Source organism: Schistocerca americana, chromosome 4, assembly GCF_021461395.2.
Source record: "Schistocerca americana isolate TAMUIC-IGC-003095 chromosome 4, iqSchAmer2.1, whole genome shotgun sequence".
Taxonomy (NCBI): Eukaryota; Metazoa; Arthropoda; class Insecta; order Orthoptera; family Acrididae; genus Schistocerca; species Schistocerca americana.
In genome coordinates, this window is record NC_060122.1 from 390,207,516 (window position 1) to 390,226,713 (window position 19,198).

The 19,198-nt window shown below is 41.6% G+C and overlaps 1 protein-coding gene across 1 annotated transcript in view; it reads left to right on the forward strand.

Annotated features, from left to right (window-relative positions):
• Positions 1-19,198, forward strand: part of LOC124613505 (proton-coupled amino acid transporter-like protein CG1139) — a 79,705-nt gene that overhangs the window by 52,768 nt on the left and 7,739 nt on the right. Inside the window, exon 5 of the mRNA XM_047142214.1 lies at positions 18,272-18,450. Coding sequence (XP_046998170.1) covers positions 18,272-18,450 — 179 coding nt within the window. The remainder of the gene's footprint in view (positions 1-18,271; positions 18,451-19,198) is intronic.

Below are 19,198 nucleotides of genomic sequence, written 5' to 3' on the forward strand. Positions count from 1 at the left end.
AGAACAGTAATTAAAAAGTTGGCTTCATTCATTATTATTTCTTTTCATAACCATAAAAACTTTGAAACTCATTAATTTCCAACACAGTCATTTTTGTAATGGAAGTGCTAACAATGATATGAGTTCGAACTGCTTGGAATTTGCTGATGATCTTGGTCTCCTAGCCAACAATGTTCAGAGCAACAAGTTAAATCACTACAAGAAACGGTACAGAAAATTGGTCTCAGAATATCATTTCAGAAAACAGGATTATGCTACCTGACCCACGACTTGTGAAGAAAATGACAATAGGAGAACAAGAAATCAAAGTTGTAGATCAAATCTAAATATTCAGATGAAATTGTAACTTAAAATTTAAATGAGAAACCACCACAGCAAAGCTGAGCAGTTCTGGGCACTTCAGTCTGGAACCGCGCGACCGCTATGGTCGCAGGTTCGAATCCTGCCTTGGGCTTCGATCTGTGTGATGTCCTTAGGTTTGTTAGGTTTAAGTAGTTCTAAGTTCTAGGGGACTGATGACCTAAGATGTTAAGTCCCATAGTACTCAGAGCCATTTGAGCCACCACAGCAAAACAGAATAAAAAATGAACAAGCCAAATTACATTCCAAAAAACAGATATGACAAAAAAGCCTACAATAAAGGCAAAACTAAAATATTATAAAACAGTCACACTACCAGAAATAACTTACACAGCTGAAAGCATTTTCAAAACAACTAATGCACTAGAATTGAAAAAAATACTAAAGATAGAAAGAAAAATAATTAGGACATGCATAAATCAACAATATCTAGTAAATGTGCATTGGAGAATACCTTCAAATGAAAAAGTATACAAGAAAATAGAACCAATAATGAGTACAATCAGGAAGAAACTTATCTCATTCTTTGGACATCAGATGAGATCACTAGTAAGTGGACAGTAGAAAAATTGTGGAATCACAGGATTGAAGGAAGATATAAGAGAACAAATTGTGGTAGATTACCAATAAGCAAAACAGAGAAAACCAGACTACTGCAAGATACTCAAACTGGGCTACTAACGAAGATCAGTAAAAGGGCAACAAAAAAGAGTGATCTCAGATAAAGAAAGAAAGAAAAAACCTGAAAGAATGGAGTATTGTCAGAGAGAAGAGAAAAACAACCTCCATATAATAATAAATTGAAATAATCCTTGTATGTCCACTGTACTATAGAACTTCCTTATTGATTTATTATTGAACTGCACTGTATTATCGAATAACAACAACCTGCATAAACCTTTTCATAACTGATTAGAGTGGTCCAATGAAGGCCATAAAATAAAAGTAAATAAATGCTAATGAGATAAACATTAAACAGTTTTAGTTTCTTTTCATTTGCTTTTAATTACCAATATTTCTTTGTTTATGTAGTCTGTAAGTGTTTATGTACCTTAGCATGTTTTGTTGTTCTGCATTTAACCTCATATGAATCATCATGCTTTGCCAATGGATTTTGTGAGCCAAGTGTTAACAAGCATTGCATTAGTAAGACGAAACATTTCACAAGTTGTTCACTTTCTGGAGAAGAATATTTTATCAGCAGTAATTTCAGCTAATGGGTGATCATTTATGTTACAGTTTTTTGGGTATTTACTAGCATGTGTGAATGTAACGTTCAGCCAGATTGAAGAAAAGTAGAGGACTGTTGGTTTCAGTTAACTTAAAATTTGTGGGTGCAGTAAATTTAAGGGAGACATATAGGAGTATTGTCAGCCTGCGTCACTGAACACGGGCAGTTAGAGCTCAGTAGAGATTCGAGGAGGTACGGTTTCAAATGATAGTTTTATTTTGTAATGTCCTCTGAGACATTATCACCACAGTACTTTGCCATTATCTTTAGGTGACACCTACAAAATTAGTATATTTGCTGCATCCTGCCTTCTCCATACTGTGATCTCTGCATACTCCTTCCCTCCACTACCCAGGTGCATGACACATCAGTTGGAGTGGTTAGGGTGTTCATCATGGAAGGCTGGTAATGAACTCTAGTCCCTCAGTGATTCTGTAGCCCCAGGTGCATGAGGAAATGGCTCTAAGGTGATGCTGTTATTTTAGTTGGCTGAGTGTTGGGTTCCAAGCTTTTCTTTGCCTGGAGTTGTTGTCTCTGTTGATCAGCCCATTGGCCATTCAAATTTCAATAGCCTCCCACACAACAGAGTCACAGAATGATGAGATCTGTCTCAACACTACCAATTCTTCATACTTCATTGAGTCCCCTGTAGCCATTCAATGTTCTGTAACCCCAGAGTTTGCTAGATGAACAAGTTCAGTGTGTCCTGATTGACTGCAGGGGACTCAACAACGTGCGAAGAAACATGTATTAAGACAGACCTTGTCATTCTAGGACTGAGTTCTCAAGGAGGCTTTCGAAATTTGAGTGGCCGATAGGGTGTTCAACACACACAGTGGTTACACCCTAAGCAAAGGATGTGACCCAGTGTTCAGCGAACTAAAATCACAATATTTGCCAACAGTCATTTCCAACCCTGACAGAGACGACAGAACTACTGAGGGACTGGGGTTCGTGCCCAGCGTCCAGTGATGTCCATCCCCCCATCACTCCACTTGACTCATCGTGTCATCAAGTAGGGGTGGTGGGAGAGGGGGAGGGGGTGGAGGGGGGGGGGGGGAGATCCCAGTATAAAGAAGGCAAGTTATAGCAAAGACACTCATTCTACAGGTTGTACAGGTATCATACCTGAAGATGATGTCATGGTACACTGTTGAAATATTGTGTTACAAAGACTCCACCCTGTTGGTCACCTGAGCAGTACAAACAGTTGGTAATATGCTTCATTCAGCCCATGAATGCCAAAATATCATTATGTTTACAGAATAAATGAAAAAGTATCTTGCTCACTGCCTTTTAGTATCAGTTACAAACTTTCGTATTATGATGGACAAAAGTACAACAGTTTCCAATAAAATATGTTTAATAATATATGCACATTTGTCCTTTGGGGTATTGCCTGCAACTATTTTTTAATGTGTCTGAATTAGGCAGTTGGGCTGGAGAAAGTATTTCCAGTACACTGTTAGCACTTCTTGAAAAGTAAAAATTAAATATGATGTACTAAAAAGACCATCTTCTAGGTATCACAACAGATGGTGCAATTTCCAGTACACTGTTAGCACTTCTTGAAAAGTAAAAATTAAATATGATGTACCAAAAAGAACATCTTCTAGGTATCACAACAGATGGTGCGATTTCCAGTACACTGTTAGCACTTCTTGAAAAGTAAAAATTAAATATGATGTACTAAAAAGACCATCTTCTAGGTATCACAACAGATAGTGCATCAACAGTGTTTGCACCTTATGAAGGCATAACCACTCTACTGCAAAATTACTTACATAAGGACTTACTTGTGTGTTGTATGAACCACAAAATGTAACTAGCTGTCAATGACATGATGAATGATGTGGCAGATGTGTACCATATATAGACTTTTTTAGTTTCCTTATATTCTGTGTCTTCTCAAAGTCCCAAAAATCAGAGGGTGTTTCACAAGAATTATCCTCTCCTCTATTACAAGTAGGCAATGTTTTTCACATGTATTGGGTTCCTTCATCACTTAATGCTGTTTGAGTTGTTCCAGAGAGTCGCAGTTCTCTTATCCATCTTTCTGACAAACTGTGTCATGATGGCTCCCAATCAATTCATGACATATCTTAATTTGAAGGGTCGCTAAAATATCTCAAAAAGTGGTTGCTAATAATGGAATTAGTTATGCTTTATTAGGCCCTGGAAGTTCTGCAAGTATTATCATTCTTTATGCAAAACAGAAATTCTTCAGTCCTCAAACAAAACAAGAAATTGACATGGCTGTAAGAACTCTTGAAACAGGGAAAAAATGTCTTGCTGTGCATTAGGATGATAGGACAAGACTTTGAGGAAAAGTGGGCATACAAACAAGCTGTAATTAAAGAAACATCTTGTGATGAATACAAAAAAATTTCAGAAGAAATTTTTTCAGTCTTTTGTAGACAATTTAAAGAGCCACTTTAAAGACATTGATTTCTTTTCAGGTGCAGCCATATTAAATTCAAACCCATGGTCTTCAGACAAATATCAACGTGTATATTATGGTGACATGTCAGTTCTGCTTTGTGTAAGAAGAATAAGTGAAAGCACATGTGCATCAGTAGTTAAAGATGTTTGAATGTATGAAGAATGTGAAGGAACAGGCAAAATGACTCAAAATTATACCTATACCTATGGCTGAATGTAAATTCAGATTTAATGCCATGAATCTAACATTGACTGATCACAGAAATCATTTACAAATACTGACATTTTAAGAATGATTTTCCATTTCAAGAAATGGATCTCCACTACATTGCTTGGATGTAGAAAAATTTGCAGCAGGTTGGGTCAAGTCTCAGCCCCATGGCACCTTTGACAAACCAACTGGTGAACTCTCAAATCTCAGGAGCAGTCTCATTCATCTAGTCCATTCAACTAAACTCTGTTAAGTTAAAATGACAGGTACATTTTTGCAAATAAGCTTTATCTGTAATGTGCTTTTAAGACACATCAAGAACATAATCTCCTCCTGCAGGTCCAGGGTAAGAATAGGCCCAAGGTATTCCTGCCTGTCGTAAGAGGCGACAAAAAGGAGTGCCTCCCCCTCAAGGGTGGTTTGTGCCTGTGTCCAGAGATGGACGGTTAACGACATACATTTGTGGTCATTTTGGTTTTTCGCTTCTTCTGGTTTCTTCCTTCCTTTGTTTGTTTCCTTTCTTTGTCCTTCTCCCTCTCTTACTGTCTTCTGTACTTTTTATCTTGCCTTCTTCTCCTTACCTTCTTGCCCACCCTGTGGTCTCCGCCACGGCATTTTAGACAGTCTGTCCTTTCTCTCCCTCTCTCCCTTTTTTTCCTATTCTTCTTTCCTCCCTGTGCGTGCCTGAAGGCCAACCTACGCGCTCGCACGCATAGCCAGTGATGGGGTAACGTGTAATTCCCTGCCCTGGGTAGACAAGTAAGGCACGCACGTACCCCCTGGTAAAGGCCAGGCCCAGGGAGGGGTGATTGCCTGAGCTGACACCTTCCAACCACGCCAATTGATCCCTCTGTCCATTTCTCGGGAGGTGTGACCTGAGGTGTAAACATCCACCTAAGGTGGGAGTGCCCTCTGAGAGGGTCCCCATGAGGAAGGAGTGCGCCATCGGAGATGCTGGCAATCATGGGGGTTCATCCACAATGGATTTCTCTCCTTCTTCTCTCTCGACTTCTGCCCAAAAACGGGAACTTGACCAGCCACCAGTGACAAAAGTACTACTGCCTGCCCCAAAGTTGCTAGTAGTTTCTAGATCTGGGGATGGGAAGGATTTTTCATCTGTCAACCCTTTCGTTATTCAGATGGGCGTAGATGCCATAGCCGGACCTGACAAGTCTTGTACCAGGATGCGTAATGGTACCTTGTTGTTGGAAACTGAGAGCGCCTTTCAAGCACAAAAACTCCTTCGGGCCACACTCCTGTACACGTTCCCTGTCCGGGTGGAGGCTCACCGCACTTTGAATTTGTCACGTGGTGTGGTATATACTAGATCACTCGACAGATTGACTGACGAGGAGATTCAGTCTTTCCTCGCTGAGCAGGGCATGACAGCTGTCCATAGGGTCATGAAAAAGGTCGACCATGACCTTGTACCGACCCGGACACTTTTTTTGACCTTTGGTAGTGTTCAGCTGCCGTCGCGCATCAAAGCGGGCTATGGGGTTATCTCTGTTTGCCCCTATGTCCCGACACCTACGCGCTGCTACCAGTGTCAGCGTTTTAATCACACCCGCCAGTCTTGTTCTAATGCGGCTAAACGCATCACTTGTGGCAGGGACGCCCATGAGGGTGAATGTCCACCTCCGTCTCCTCGTTGCATGAACTGTCAGGGTGGCCATGCACCATCCTCCCACGACTGTCCCATCTACAAAGATGAATGCTGTATACAGGAAATTCAGGTCAAAGAGAAAGTGTCCACCTCGGCTGCTCGCAAGCTATTTGCTAGTAGGAAGCCCATGCTGCTCCCAGTGGGGAAATACAGTACTGTCCTCGCCTGTCCTCAGACTACCAGGGAGGTGTTGACGCAGACATGCGATCTGACCTTTAGAGCTACGGTCGTCCATTCGGACAGTGCTAAGATCGCCCGGTCAACGTCTCCTCTTCCTCCTGTCACCCATAAGACACAAGCACCTTCATCAGCTTCTGCCAAGACTAAGACCCAGAAGTCAGATGCACAGGCCTTCAAGAAGGAACCATCCCATGAAGACTTCCTACATACCCCGAACTCCCAGTCATCGACCAGTACTTCGACTAAACGACCTTTGAAGAAGGCTCATAGGAAGCAAAGTTCTCCTTCTCCACCACGGAGCATTTCTTCTCCTGTGCCACCCAGCGGTTGCCGCCCCAGGCAGTCATCCGTTTCGCCTGGCCACACTGCTGGTAGCCGAACATCTGACCGTTCACTGGCGGAGGAAGCTCCCCCTCCTGGCCATATTAACGAGATGGCTGATGAACCTATTGAACAAATGGACGATGACTCTCCACCTATTGATAGCGGCAGCAGTGCTTGCTCAAAGCCAGGCCCTCAGCGGCCTTCAAGGTGACCCCTTCTTGCTTCTCCTTTTACTTTTTCTTCTCACGATGCCACTTCTTCATTGGAATATTCGTGACATTCGCTCCAACCGAGAGGACTTAAAGTTGCTGCTTCACTTGCACTGTCTGCTCGTCTAGCTCTCCAAGAAACGCAGCTATGCCCATGCGATCAAATTGACTTGGCCCACTGTGTGACTGTGCGTTTTGACCTACCCCCTGTGGCAGGTATTACGGCTCATGTAGGGGTTATGTTGCTGGTCCGGGATGATATCTACTATGATCCCATCACATTGCACACCGACCTGCAGGCAGTTGCCATCCCAATTACTCTCCCCACTTCTACATTTTCCATTTGTACCTTTTACACTCCATCGTCATCTGCCGTTACTAGGGCAGACATGATGCAAATTATTGCTCAGCTGCCTGCACCATTTTTGTTGACTGGAGACTTCAATGCCCACCACCCCCTTTGGGGCTCTCCAGCATCCTGCCCGAGAGGCTCCCTGTTAGCAGACCTTTTCAACCACCTCAATCTCGTCTGCCTCAATACTGGCGCCCCTACCTTTCTTTCGGACACAACTCATACCTATTCCCATTTAGACCTCTCTATATGTACTACCCAACTTGCATGCCGGTTTGAGTGGTACGCACTTTCTGATAAATATTCGAGCGACCACTTCCCTTGTGTTATCCATCTCCTGCATCATACCCCATCTCCATGCTCAACTAGTTGGAATATCTCCAAAGCAGACTGGGGGCTCTTCTCTTCCGGGGCGACTTTTCAGGATCAAACCTTCGCAAGCTGTGATAGTCAGGTCGCACACCTCACGGAAGTCATTCTCACTGCTGCTGAATATTCCATCCCTCATACTACTTCTTTTCCACTTTGTGTACCAGTCCCCTGGTGGACCACAGCATGTAGAGATGCTATACGTGCTCGTAGATGTGCTTTACGCACCTTTAAACGCCATCCTACGATGGCGAATTGTATTAATTGTAAACGATTACGTGCACAGTGTTGTCGTGTTATTAAAGAAAGCAAGAAGGCCAGCTGGGCTGCTTTCGCAAGCACCTTCTAAGTTGTCTGGGGTAGCCTGCACCAGCTATCTGGCACTAAGGTCCACTCACCAGTTTCTGGCTTGACGTTCGCAAATAATGTCCTTGTGGCCCCTGAGGATGTCTCCAATGCCTTTGGCCGATTTTTCGCAGAGGTTTCGAGCTCCGCTCATTACCACCCTGCCTTCCTCCCTCGAAAACAGGCAGAGGAGGCAAGGCCACCTAACTTCCGCTCCTCTAATCATGAAAGTTATAATGCCCTGTTCACCATGTGGGAACTCGAAACTGCACTTGCTTGGTCATGGGCCGGCCGAAGTGGCCGTGCGGTTAAAGGCGCTGCAGTCTGGAACCGCAAGCCCGCTACGGTCGCAGGTTCGAATCCTGCCTCGGGCATGGATGTTTGTGATGTCCTTAGGTTAGTTAGGTTTAACTAGTTCTAAGTTCTAGGGGACTAATGACCTCAGCAGTTGAGTCCCATAGTGCTCAGAGCCATTTGAACCATTTGAACCCGGTCATGGTCCTCCGCTCCAGGGCCTGATTCTATTCATATTCAGATGCTGAAGAACCTTTCTCCTGCGGGTAAAGGTTTTCTTCTTCATACTTATAATCGCATCTGGATTGAGGGTCATGTTCCCACATGCTGGTGTGAATCTAGTGTTGTCCCGATTCCTAAGCCGAGGAAGGACAAGCCCTTGTCTTCCGGTTATCGACCAATTTCCCTGACCAGCTGTTTCTGTAAGGTGATGGAACGAATGGTTAACTCTCGTTTGGTTTGGCTGCTCGAATCTCGACGCCTACTTACCAATGCACAGTGTGGATTTTGTAGGTGCCGCTCTGCTGTTGACCATCTGGTTACCTTGTCAACCTTTCGACCTTCATTATGAATAACTTCTTGTGGAAGCGCCAGACAGTGGCTGTATTCTTTGATTTGGAGAGCGCTTATGGCACCTGTTGGAGGGCGGGCATTCTCCGCACCATGCATACATGGGGCCTTCACGATCGCCTCCCTCTTTTTATTCGTGCATTTTTAATGGATCGGCAGTTCAGGGTATGTGTGGGTTCTGTCCTGTCTGACGCCTTTCGCCGGGAGAATGGGGTGCCACAGGCCTCAGTTCTGAGTGTCGCTCTCTTCACCATAGCGATCAATCCAATAATGGATTGCCTCCCAGCTGATGTATCAGGCTCCCTTTTCGTGGACGATTTTACCATTTATTGCAGCATGCAGCATACATGTTTCCTGGAGCACTGTCTTCAGCGTTGTCTTGACCATCTTTACTCCTGGAGTGTCTCCAATTGCTTCCGTTTTTCTGCCGAGAAGATGGTCTGTATTAACTTCTGGCGCTTCAAACAGTTTCTCCCACCGTCCTTACATCTCAGTCCCGTTGCTCTCCCATTCGTGGAGACAACAAAATTTTTAGGTCTTACATTTGACAGGAAACTTAGCTGGTCTCCACATGTGTCATATTTGGCTGCCCGTTGTACCAATTCTCTAGATGTCCTCCATGTTCTCAGCGGTGCGACGTGATGAGCGGATTGAACCATCCTACTTCACCTATATCGGTTGATCATCTGCTCAAAGTTGGATTATGGGAGCTTTGTATACTCCTCTGCACGGCCGTCCATCTTACGCCGCCTCAACTCTATACAACATCGGGGGTCCTATACTAGTCCCGTCGAGAGTCTTCATGCTGAAGCCGCTGAATTGCCACTAACCTACCGGCGCGATATACTGCTTTGTTGGTAAGCTTGTTGGCTATTGTCAATGCCCGACCACCTGTATTATCGTTCCTTTTCTGACGACTGTCTCAACGGTCAATACGGGTTGTATGTATCTGCCCTGCTACCCCCTGGAGTTCACTTTCATCGCCTCCTTCAGCACCTTGATTTTTCACTCCCTGCAACCTTTAGAGTGGGCAAGAGCCAAACACCACCTTGGCTCCAGGCTCAGGTTCGTGTTCACCTTGACCTCAGCTCACTCCCAAAGGAGGTTACCCCAGCTTCAGTATACCGCTCCCGGTTTGACGAACTTTGTTAATATGATCTTCATTTATACAGATGGCTCTAAGACCAATGATGGCGTCGGGTGTTCTTTTATTGTTGGGGCACACAGTTTCAAATACTGGCTCCATGGCCATTGTTCGGTCTTCACAGCTGAGCTATTTGCCCTCTATCAGGCTGTTCTTTACATCCACCACCACCGACATTCTGCTTATGTCATCTGCTCTGATTCTCTGAACGCCATCCAGAGCCTCGGTGATCTGTATCCAGTTCACCCTCTCATGCACCGGATCCAACACTCTCTTCAGCAGCTGGTGGACGATGGTTCTCTGGTTACTTTTGTGTGGGTTCCTGGCTATGTCGGTATCTCTGGGAATGAAGCTGCAGATGCCATGGCCAAGACTGTGGTCCTCCAGCCTCAGACAGCTTCTTGTTGTGTGCCTTCATCTGATTTTAGCAGGGTCATTTGTCAGCGCATTTTATGCCGATTGGACTACACTTACTGAAAACAAGCTTCAGGCCTTGAAACCTCTCCCCACGGCTTGGACGACCTCTTTACACCATTATTGGTTGGAGGAGGTCGTTTTGGCGCGGTTACGAATTGGACACTGCCGGTTCAGCCATCACCATCTGCGAACGGCTGCGCAGGCGCCGTTCTGCCTATGTGGGCAATTGCTGATGGTAGACCACATTTTAATGTCCTATCTGAATTTTGATATGCTGCACATTGATCTTGGCCTGCCATGTACTCTGGATGCCATTTTAGCAGATGACCCAGGAGCAGCTGCTTGCGTTTTTCGTTTTATCCACTTGACAAACCTGTCTAAGGACATTTGATTATGCTGTTTTCTTTTAATCCCTTGCCTGTTAATGTGCCTTTTATAGTGTTGTCCTTTTTAGTTGCTGTTTTAACCTTGTGCCTCGCAGTGCATTCATAACTTAGTCTGGGCGCTAATGACCATTGTAGTTGTGCGCCCTTAAACCACAAAAAAAAAGAACATAATCACAGATTACATGTAGGAAAGTAACAAGCTTTATAAACAAGAAAAGTGTGTACTGTATTTTCCACATAATATATAAATATACAGGGTGGTCCATCTGAAGTTTTGGATGAGATTATCTCGAAAACTATACATCAGATAAAAATAGTGGGTAAGACAAGTTTGTCAGCTCAAAGGGGGACATCAAATGATGCTACATGTGACCTCCAGCCCCCCCCCCCCCCCCCTCACTCCCTTGGATGGTGCAGGAGGCAACTTAATGGAAACACCCATTTTTTATTGCAGATTCGGATTCTCCACAAAAAAGTAATCAAGTTTTTTCTGAAACATTTTTTAAAACCATTGACAGACGGCGCTGAAATCGAGCAAAAAGTAAAATTGGGAAAGAACTCTAATTTATTTAGAATTATCTAAGAAAGATGCATCAAATCGATAAAAAATGTGCATCAATTCTTTCGTTACGCCAAATTAAGCTATTTTTGTACAATATGTACAGTATCCTACTTTTAGCACTACCCAAGAACAACGACTTGGACATAGTAGAATGATGTTCCCATTGAGTGCTTCTTAGTGTGGGTCCTCTTGCCTCTCATATGTTGGGGTGTTTCATTAGTGTGAGTCCCCTTGCCTCTCACAATTTTGGGTGCTTACTTAATGAAATTAGCCACAAAGAAATTGTTCAAAATTATCCCTATTTGTATCAATGCATAAAGTCAATCATCTGCAAAAGTTGTCCACAATTTTGAGCAGATCATCCTGTGGTATGGCTGCACATGCTCTTCAAATGCATTGCTCCATATCGGCTCAGGTTGTGGGCTGTCTGTCATAAACAATATTTTTTAAATAACACCATAAGAAAAAATCAGATGTTAGGTCTGGTGAACATGGAGGCCACTGAATTGGTCTGCCGCGTCCTATCCACTGACCAGGGTATCGTAAATTTAAAACATTCTGCACATTTTTAGCATAATGTGGAGCTGCTCCAACCAGTTGGAACCACATTTGTTGCCTAGTTTCTAAATCAACATCTTCCATTAGCTCCAACAAATCATCATGGAGAAGCTGTAAATAAAATTCCCCAGTAACATTTCAGTCAAAAAAATACGGCCCTATCAAGTAACCATTTAAAATTCCACACCAGACCATTAATGACCATTTGTGTTGATTGTCAAAGGGTCTGTGCTAGTGTGAATTGAAAGGGGACCAATAATGAGAATCATGGCGATTGAATTCGCCATTGTGTTTGAACGTGGCTTCATCGGTGAACACAACGTATCTAAAAAAATCATTGTCACCTCTTATCATTTTCAAAGCCAATTGGCAGAAATACATGTGTATTTGCAATGATATTTATGGGCCTTCAAAATCCTCAAAACAGTTGCTTTCGGTATTCCAGTTTGTCTCTGAATCACACGACTACTCATTTCAGGATCCAGTTGAACACAGTCGAGCATGGTATGGGTACGAGCATCATTTTCATTGTATTTGCGATGACAGGGTGGACGGTGCATGTATCCATTTCGAGCTCATTGAGTGCAGTTTCAAAAAATGTTTTTGTTTGGATGTCATCTGTTTGGGAAATGATCCACATACAATTGTGCAGCTGCAGCATAATTGTTATGACATTCACCTGAAATTAACATCATATCAACAATTTCTGTAGGAAGATAGTGAGCCATGTTTCGCTAAAGAATAATTTACTTTCGTCAGTTGATGTTTATGGTTCACAATCTGAAAGTGAAGTGACATGTGATCACATTGCACCGACCTTCATACTGAGCCATAGTTCGCAGTTTGGCCATGGTAGTGCCACAGTCGGGTGAGTAATGCAATTATGAAGAGTTACCTAACAAGATTTTAATACCATTCCGCCTCCCGCCATCAAAAACTGTGGCGGGTAGAATAAATTTTGTAGAAAATAAATTAATTTGGCATAATGAAAGAATTGGTGCACATTTTGTATCAATTTGATGCATCCTTCTCGGATCATTCTAAATAAATTGGAGTTCTTCCCCAATTTTAATTTTTCTCGATTTCAGCACCACCTGTCAATGGTTTAAAAAAATATTTGAGACGAAACTTCATTACTTTTTTATGGAGAATCCGAATCTGCAATAAAAATGGGAGTTTCCATTTAAGATTTAAGAGTTTCCCGCCACCCCACCCAAGGAGGTGGGGGCTGAGGGTCACATGTAGTATCATTTGATGTCCCCCTTTGAGCTTACCCACTATTTTTACCCAACGTATAGTTTTCAAGATAATCTCACCCAAAACTTCAGCTGGACCACCCTATATGTAAAATGTATAAATGTATTGTATAAACCACTGGCATGTCCCCCACCCCACGGTAAAAGCACTAATCACACACTGCAGTTTTTTGATGTATGTAGTAGGGATTGCACAGTAGCAGGACCACACACGATGCCAGGTATGTGAGGGACAGGGACTGGCAGAAACTGATAAGGTGAAGGTTATTTTGAAAAGGTGGGGTCCACAGAAAGGAATTTTTATGGTAAGGCCATTGCAGCACGTGGGGATTCTGTGGTTTAGGCAGCACTTACGGAACAGGATGTCCGACTGGGTTTCAGCAAGGGTAAGTGATACTTCTTTGAACTTATGTAGAAAGATGGGTCAGGGGTCCATTGTGGTGGTATAGTATTGGGAAAATAGGAAATGGGCAAATGATGGCATTACATGGTAGTTAGGGGAACTAGGTAACAGAAAAAGACACACAAAAACATGTACAGGCACTTAAAAATACACACAAATATGTAAAAATATGTATAATCAGCTATGTTCCCCCACTGAAATAATTTCACCCTCACTGACCAAAACCTCTGACCAACTGCCCAAAATTAAACCTCTCACATCAAAGATACTAACCACTTCCTTCATTGGCTCTCCAGCATCACCACCCCTTTAAATCTTCAATTCCTTCACATCAAGGTTGCCACCACTTCCCTGTACACTAAAATCACTCACGTCCATGGCCTTGCTTCTAATGAACACTATCTCCCCCAATGTCCTTCAGGCTACTTCGTTCCTCATATACTTTACTAATTTAATCCTAACATGAGTCCCTCTCCTCTGAGGGAAAGTACAGGAACAAATCCATTGCTTAGCTATGAGGACCTGCATAGCACCCTCCTGTGTTAACCCGTTTTATATAGGCCATCTAGAGGAAACTACCTAGCACCCCAAAACACCAAGCCCCTGGTCTGGTTCAGGTTCATTGATGATATCTTCATGATCTGGACTCTGGACCAAGACATTCCTTCACAACCTCAACACTTTTTCTCCCATATGCTTCACTTGGTGTTCTTCAACCTGGTGTGCCACCTCCTTGGACATTGACCTCTTCCTCTCTATTGGCTCCAGGCATACCATTGTCAATGTCAAACACATCAACCACCAACAGTACCTGCATATCAACAGCTGTCATCCCTCCCATGCTAAAACGTTCCTCCCATACAGCCTGTGTAACTGGTGATGACATATCTGTAGTGACAAAAATCTCATTGCCCAGTAGTCTGAGGTATTCACAAAGGACTTCACAGACAGGCACTATCCCCTACATCTTATCAACAAACAGAATTCCCTTGCCATATCCCCACATACACCCAATCAATCCCCCCCCCTCCCCCCCCCCCCACCCCAAGAACCAGCTACAAAGGAGTGCCCTTTTGTTACCTTGTAACACCCCAGACTGGAACAACAGAACAATATCCTTCATCAGGGCTTCATCTACCATCATGCTCTGAAATGAGGGACATTCAGCCTAAGATCCTTCCACCCCTCCTGTAGTGGTGTTCCATTACACATCCAACCTCCACAACATCCTAGTCCATCCCTTTACCAATTCCAGACCCAACACCCTTGCCACAGAGGACATATCTCTGTGGAAGACCCAGGTGCAAGACCTGCCCAATCCATGTACCCAGCACATCTTATTCCAGCCCTGTCACAGGCTTATGCTACCCCCGTCACCTGTGAAAGCAGTCATGTCATATAGCAGTTCTGCTGCCATCATTGCACAGCTTTTTATGTTGGTATGACCACCAATTAGCTTTCACCAGTATGAATGGTCACTGCCAAAGTGTGGCCAAGAGCCAAGTCGACCACCTTGTTGCAAAACGTGCAGCTCAACATAGTAAGTTTGATTTCAGTGGGCGAGTCACAATCCAGGCCATACAGATCCTTCCTACAACCACCAGCTTTTCTGAATTGCAGGGTGCGCTTCAGCCTTACAACATGTTCTCTGCTCCTGAAATTATTCTGGTCCCAGCCTACAATAACCTACTGACCCGACAGTCTCCAGCCAACAGTTTCACCTTCTGCCAGTTTACATCCTCTCACCCTCACTGTGCACCACTTTCTGCCAACTAACACACTAATCTTTTCCCCTTTCCCATTGTCTCACCACATATTCACAATGACACTTTCTTTCATGCTTAAGTTTTCTCATGTTGGTGTTTACCAGTTGTAAGAAAAGTCTGAATACTGTATAGAGGATATCACTAAAATACAATGGCAACTGAATTATTTCTAAATGTCTGCTAGAAAACTCTTGGGATGGTGATGGGAACATCTTAAACTTCAATGAGAACTTGTTATTGGATAGCACCAATCATTTCTGTTTCGTATTTTTGTTTTCTTTATAATACCAGTACTTACAACAACCACAGCTATTTACTCTATAAAAAATATTTTGCAAGTGCTAAGTTCTACAACATGCGAACAAGTGGCAGTTCAGATGTCATGTGACATCTTAGCTGCAGTGAGCAGGAATCTTTGTGCCAACTGGCTGCAGAAAGTTGCTCACTGTATCCAAATGCTCAACCTTGCATGTGAAAGGAGCCTAAGACTCTGTGCTTGCACAGATTCTCTATCATTACCACATGGAGAGGCAGAAATGTGAAGGAAATTGTACTGAGCCATCAACCTTCTTTAGTCTCCCTGTCTCTCTCTCTCTCTCTCTTTCTCTCTCTCTCTCCCCCCCCCCTCCCCCCTCCCAACCCCTTCAATAGTAGTACAGTGCTTAATGCCATTTCAAAATATGTGGTGGTGATTAAAATTGTTTAAACAATGTGAAAAAGGTATACACTTACATAAAACAACAATACTGCAAACATGAACTAATGTTTGTGAGTACCCATTAAAATTTTATAAAAGCCTCATACTTATGTTCTTTATATGTCTGCCTATGGATTGAGTATGGAACTAAAATATTCATTGCAAGAAAAACTATGCTGAAATATAATAAAGCCCACAAATTTACTTGCACTCAACAATTTTCAGATGTGTTGCCATGTTGAGCAAGTGAAAAGAATTAACATATTTCTAAAAAAAAAAAAAAATTGTCATGCTTGCATAAGTAAACTGTTACGTAAGAAATATTATTCATTATTAGTCATTTAACATCAGTTACTGGATAAAGGTTACCTCTGGACTTGTCTGTATATGTGTCTTCACTTACATGCATCCTAGTTAATATCATATGTTTTCTAATGACATTAGTCCACCTTCAATCAGGTTGTTTCAGTCTTTACATGGAAATCAGTATAGAATGCCCTTGACATCTGCCATCTACTCACCTGGCTACATGTCATGCCCACCTCCATTTCATTTTTACTGCATTCATAATTATTTCTTAAACTTAATTCTGTTCTCTGATAAATTTGTTTCTTTTCTTGTATTTCCTTGTTATGTGGAACATGCTTCTGTCCATTATTTCAACACAGGAAATGACAAGATGGTATCTTGAGGAGAAAGTCATAAGCTATACTTTCATATGTACATGCCACCATTACAATCATCATAATGTGGATGGTGCATTACCTCAACATGTCTGAATCATTTTGACGATAATGTTATGAGAGGTATGTTCCTTGTTTTAAATACATGTTGATAACAACAGTATAAACTCCAGTAATTCTGCCTGCTCATATAACATTCCTTTAGTATCTCCTAGACTGAGAGTGTGTAAACTAAGTGTAGAAACAATAAATCAAAATACTTATTCTGAATAAGAATTAAAAGGTTCTAATAAGATACTAGTAGTATTAGTAGTAGTAGTAGTAGCAGCAGTAGTAGTAGTAGCAGTAGCAGTAGTAGCTGTAGTAGTAGTTTTATTCATCCATAGACCTCTTTTACAAGGATACTGAAAATCTCTTAGTATTAGAATTGAAGAAAAAAAAATAAAGTAATTCACATATACGGACATCTACATACTTACGGGTCTAGTACGACAATGATGGGACTAGTAGTCAAGCATGGTCTTATAGTAAGAACCATACCAGCATTCACCTGAAGTAATTTAAGGAAACCACATAAAACTTAAATCATGATGGCTAGATGAAGACTGGAGCATCTACTCTCCTGAATACAGGGGCATACTGTTCAAAACAGCGCTGCCTCACTAGGTTTACCTCTAGTGTACAATAACGTTTTGCAAGCAAGTTATTTAAATCATCCAAACAATCCTTCAATGTATAGAATGTATTGCTTAATGTGTAGTTTTTAACTGCCATTTTCAGTGAATTTGTTTTAACAATTTATTTAATATTCTTTTACAATTTATTGTACAGATTTACTTCTTGGTAGAAAACCCAATTCTGAGCTTTATGTTTATTCTTTCTTGGTAAATGTAAGTTCAGCCGAGATTTTGTTTCATGGTCATGGACGAGCTGTTTTTACAGCAATTATCAATGTTAATTCTGATGTGTACAACTAATTGGTAAATATATCCACAGGGTAGAGTTAAACTCCCAGTGTTTTGAAAGACCTTCGCAAAGAGCTTGATTACTATTTTTGGTTATTATTCTTATGGCCCTTTTCTGCAGTTTGAAAATTGTGTTCCTATTTTGTGCAGTTGTTCCCCAGAAAAGAATGCCATAACTAAGAACTGAGCATACATGTACATAGCATATAACTAAAAGACACTGATTGTTTATGCACTGATGTCAGGACTAGGGTCACAACATGCTGATGACATTTTGTTTGAAAGTATCTTCATGTGCCCACACCATTTCAGCTCCAAATCAACATTCATTTCTAGAAATTTTGCATTTGTTACATAGTCTATAGTGGTGCAATCTACATTTAATTTAGCTGTCATTTTCCCTCCTCAAATTAAAATCAGTTGTATTAGTTTTCTTTACACTCAATGTTACTTTGTTGCTTATTGACCAACTGTAAACTTCTTTGAGGGTTCCATTTGCTTTTCTGCAAACAGTTCTCTTTTTTCCTCTGTGACTATAATATTGCTGTCATCAGCAAAGAGAATTCTTTTCTCTGTGACTAACACTACAAGCAGAATGATTAAGAAGAATGAACAATGAATGATTTTCCAGAAATTGAGAACCTAATCCAAAATGATTAAATATGGGAGTGTGCATCATCTGAATATGAGATCATTGTTCCTAATCAGTAGGCAACCTGATTCAGTGTACAAAAATTATAAATTACATTTGCATACTGAATGCAGCAAAGAAAGATCACACTCTTAACTTGTACAACAATATAAACTTAATGAAACTAGGATATAAAGATAATCTTCTGAGCTATTAATTTGTATAAATATTAAAAAAAATACTATTGCAGCTTCTCCCATTGGAAAATAGCATGAAATCACCAGGAAGTTTTGTTGGTCCACTGGGTGTGCTTAACAGAGCTATGGTTATCATCATATTTCTCTTTATTGTAATTGGATTATTTGGCTACATGAAATATGGAAATGAAGCTGAAGGAAGCATAACACTTAATCTGCCAGCTGATGAAATGTGAGTAATAAGCTAAAGTGTCATTTTTGTATGCTCTTCTTTATTATGTATTCAAAAGTGTTTTTTTCCCTTCATGATTATCCACACACATGAGCAGGGGCAAGTTGATGTCAAAAATTGAATTTGATTGTTTTAGCAGCAGGATATCAAACACAGTACAAAACAGAGTGCATAATTCTTACTCAAATCTTCAGTGACATCAGTCCATGTACAAAAGTATGTTACTAAACCAGACAGAAAAGGCAATGTATGTGAAACTTGATTTGTAAACAAGAACAATTTGGAAGAAATTAAGATCACAGAACAAAATATGAGATGGCATCACATTGTTAAGATACACACATCTGAAGGGTTGCGTGAGCCTCACATGGGGAATATAAAAACATGTCAGCATTAAAGTTAAGAAATGAGGTATCTTGCTTCAAAACTGGCCATGTCACAAAATTTATGAAATGAGTTAAAGTTATAAATTGAAAGTATATCACTATCAGGTGAAACAAGATTATGCTTTGAAATCAACCATATCTCCATGTTACAGAACACTCAGTTATTAGTCATTCAGCACAATGGACCAAAACTTGCAGGCAGTGGATTAATAACCAGGGACATCAAGGAATAAGCAACAGTCTTCAGTTCACAGCACCTTTGTCTGCAATTTTGTGGTGCTAGATTCTGCAGAAATGTGACAGATCATCAGGCAAAATTATTCCTTATGTTGTCCAATCTTTAAAGTTATAGTATTTCATTT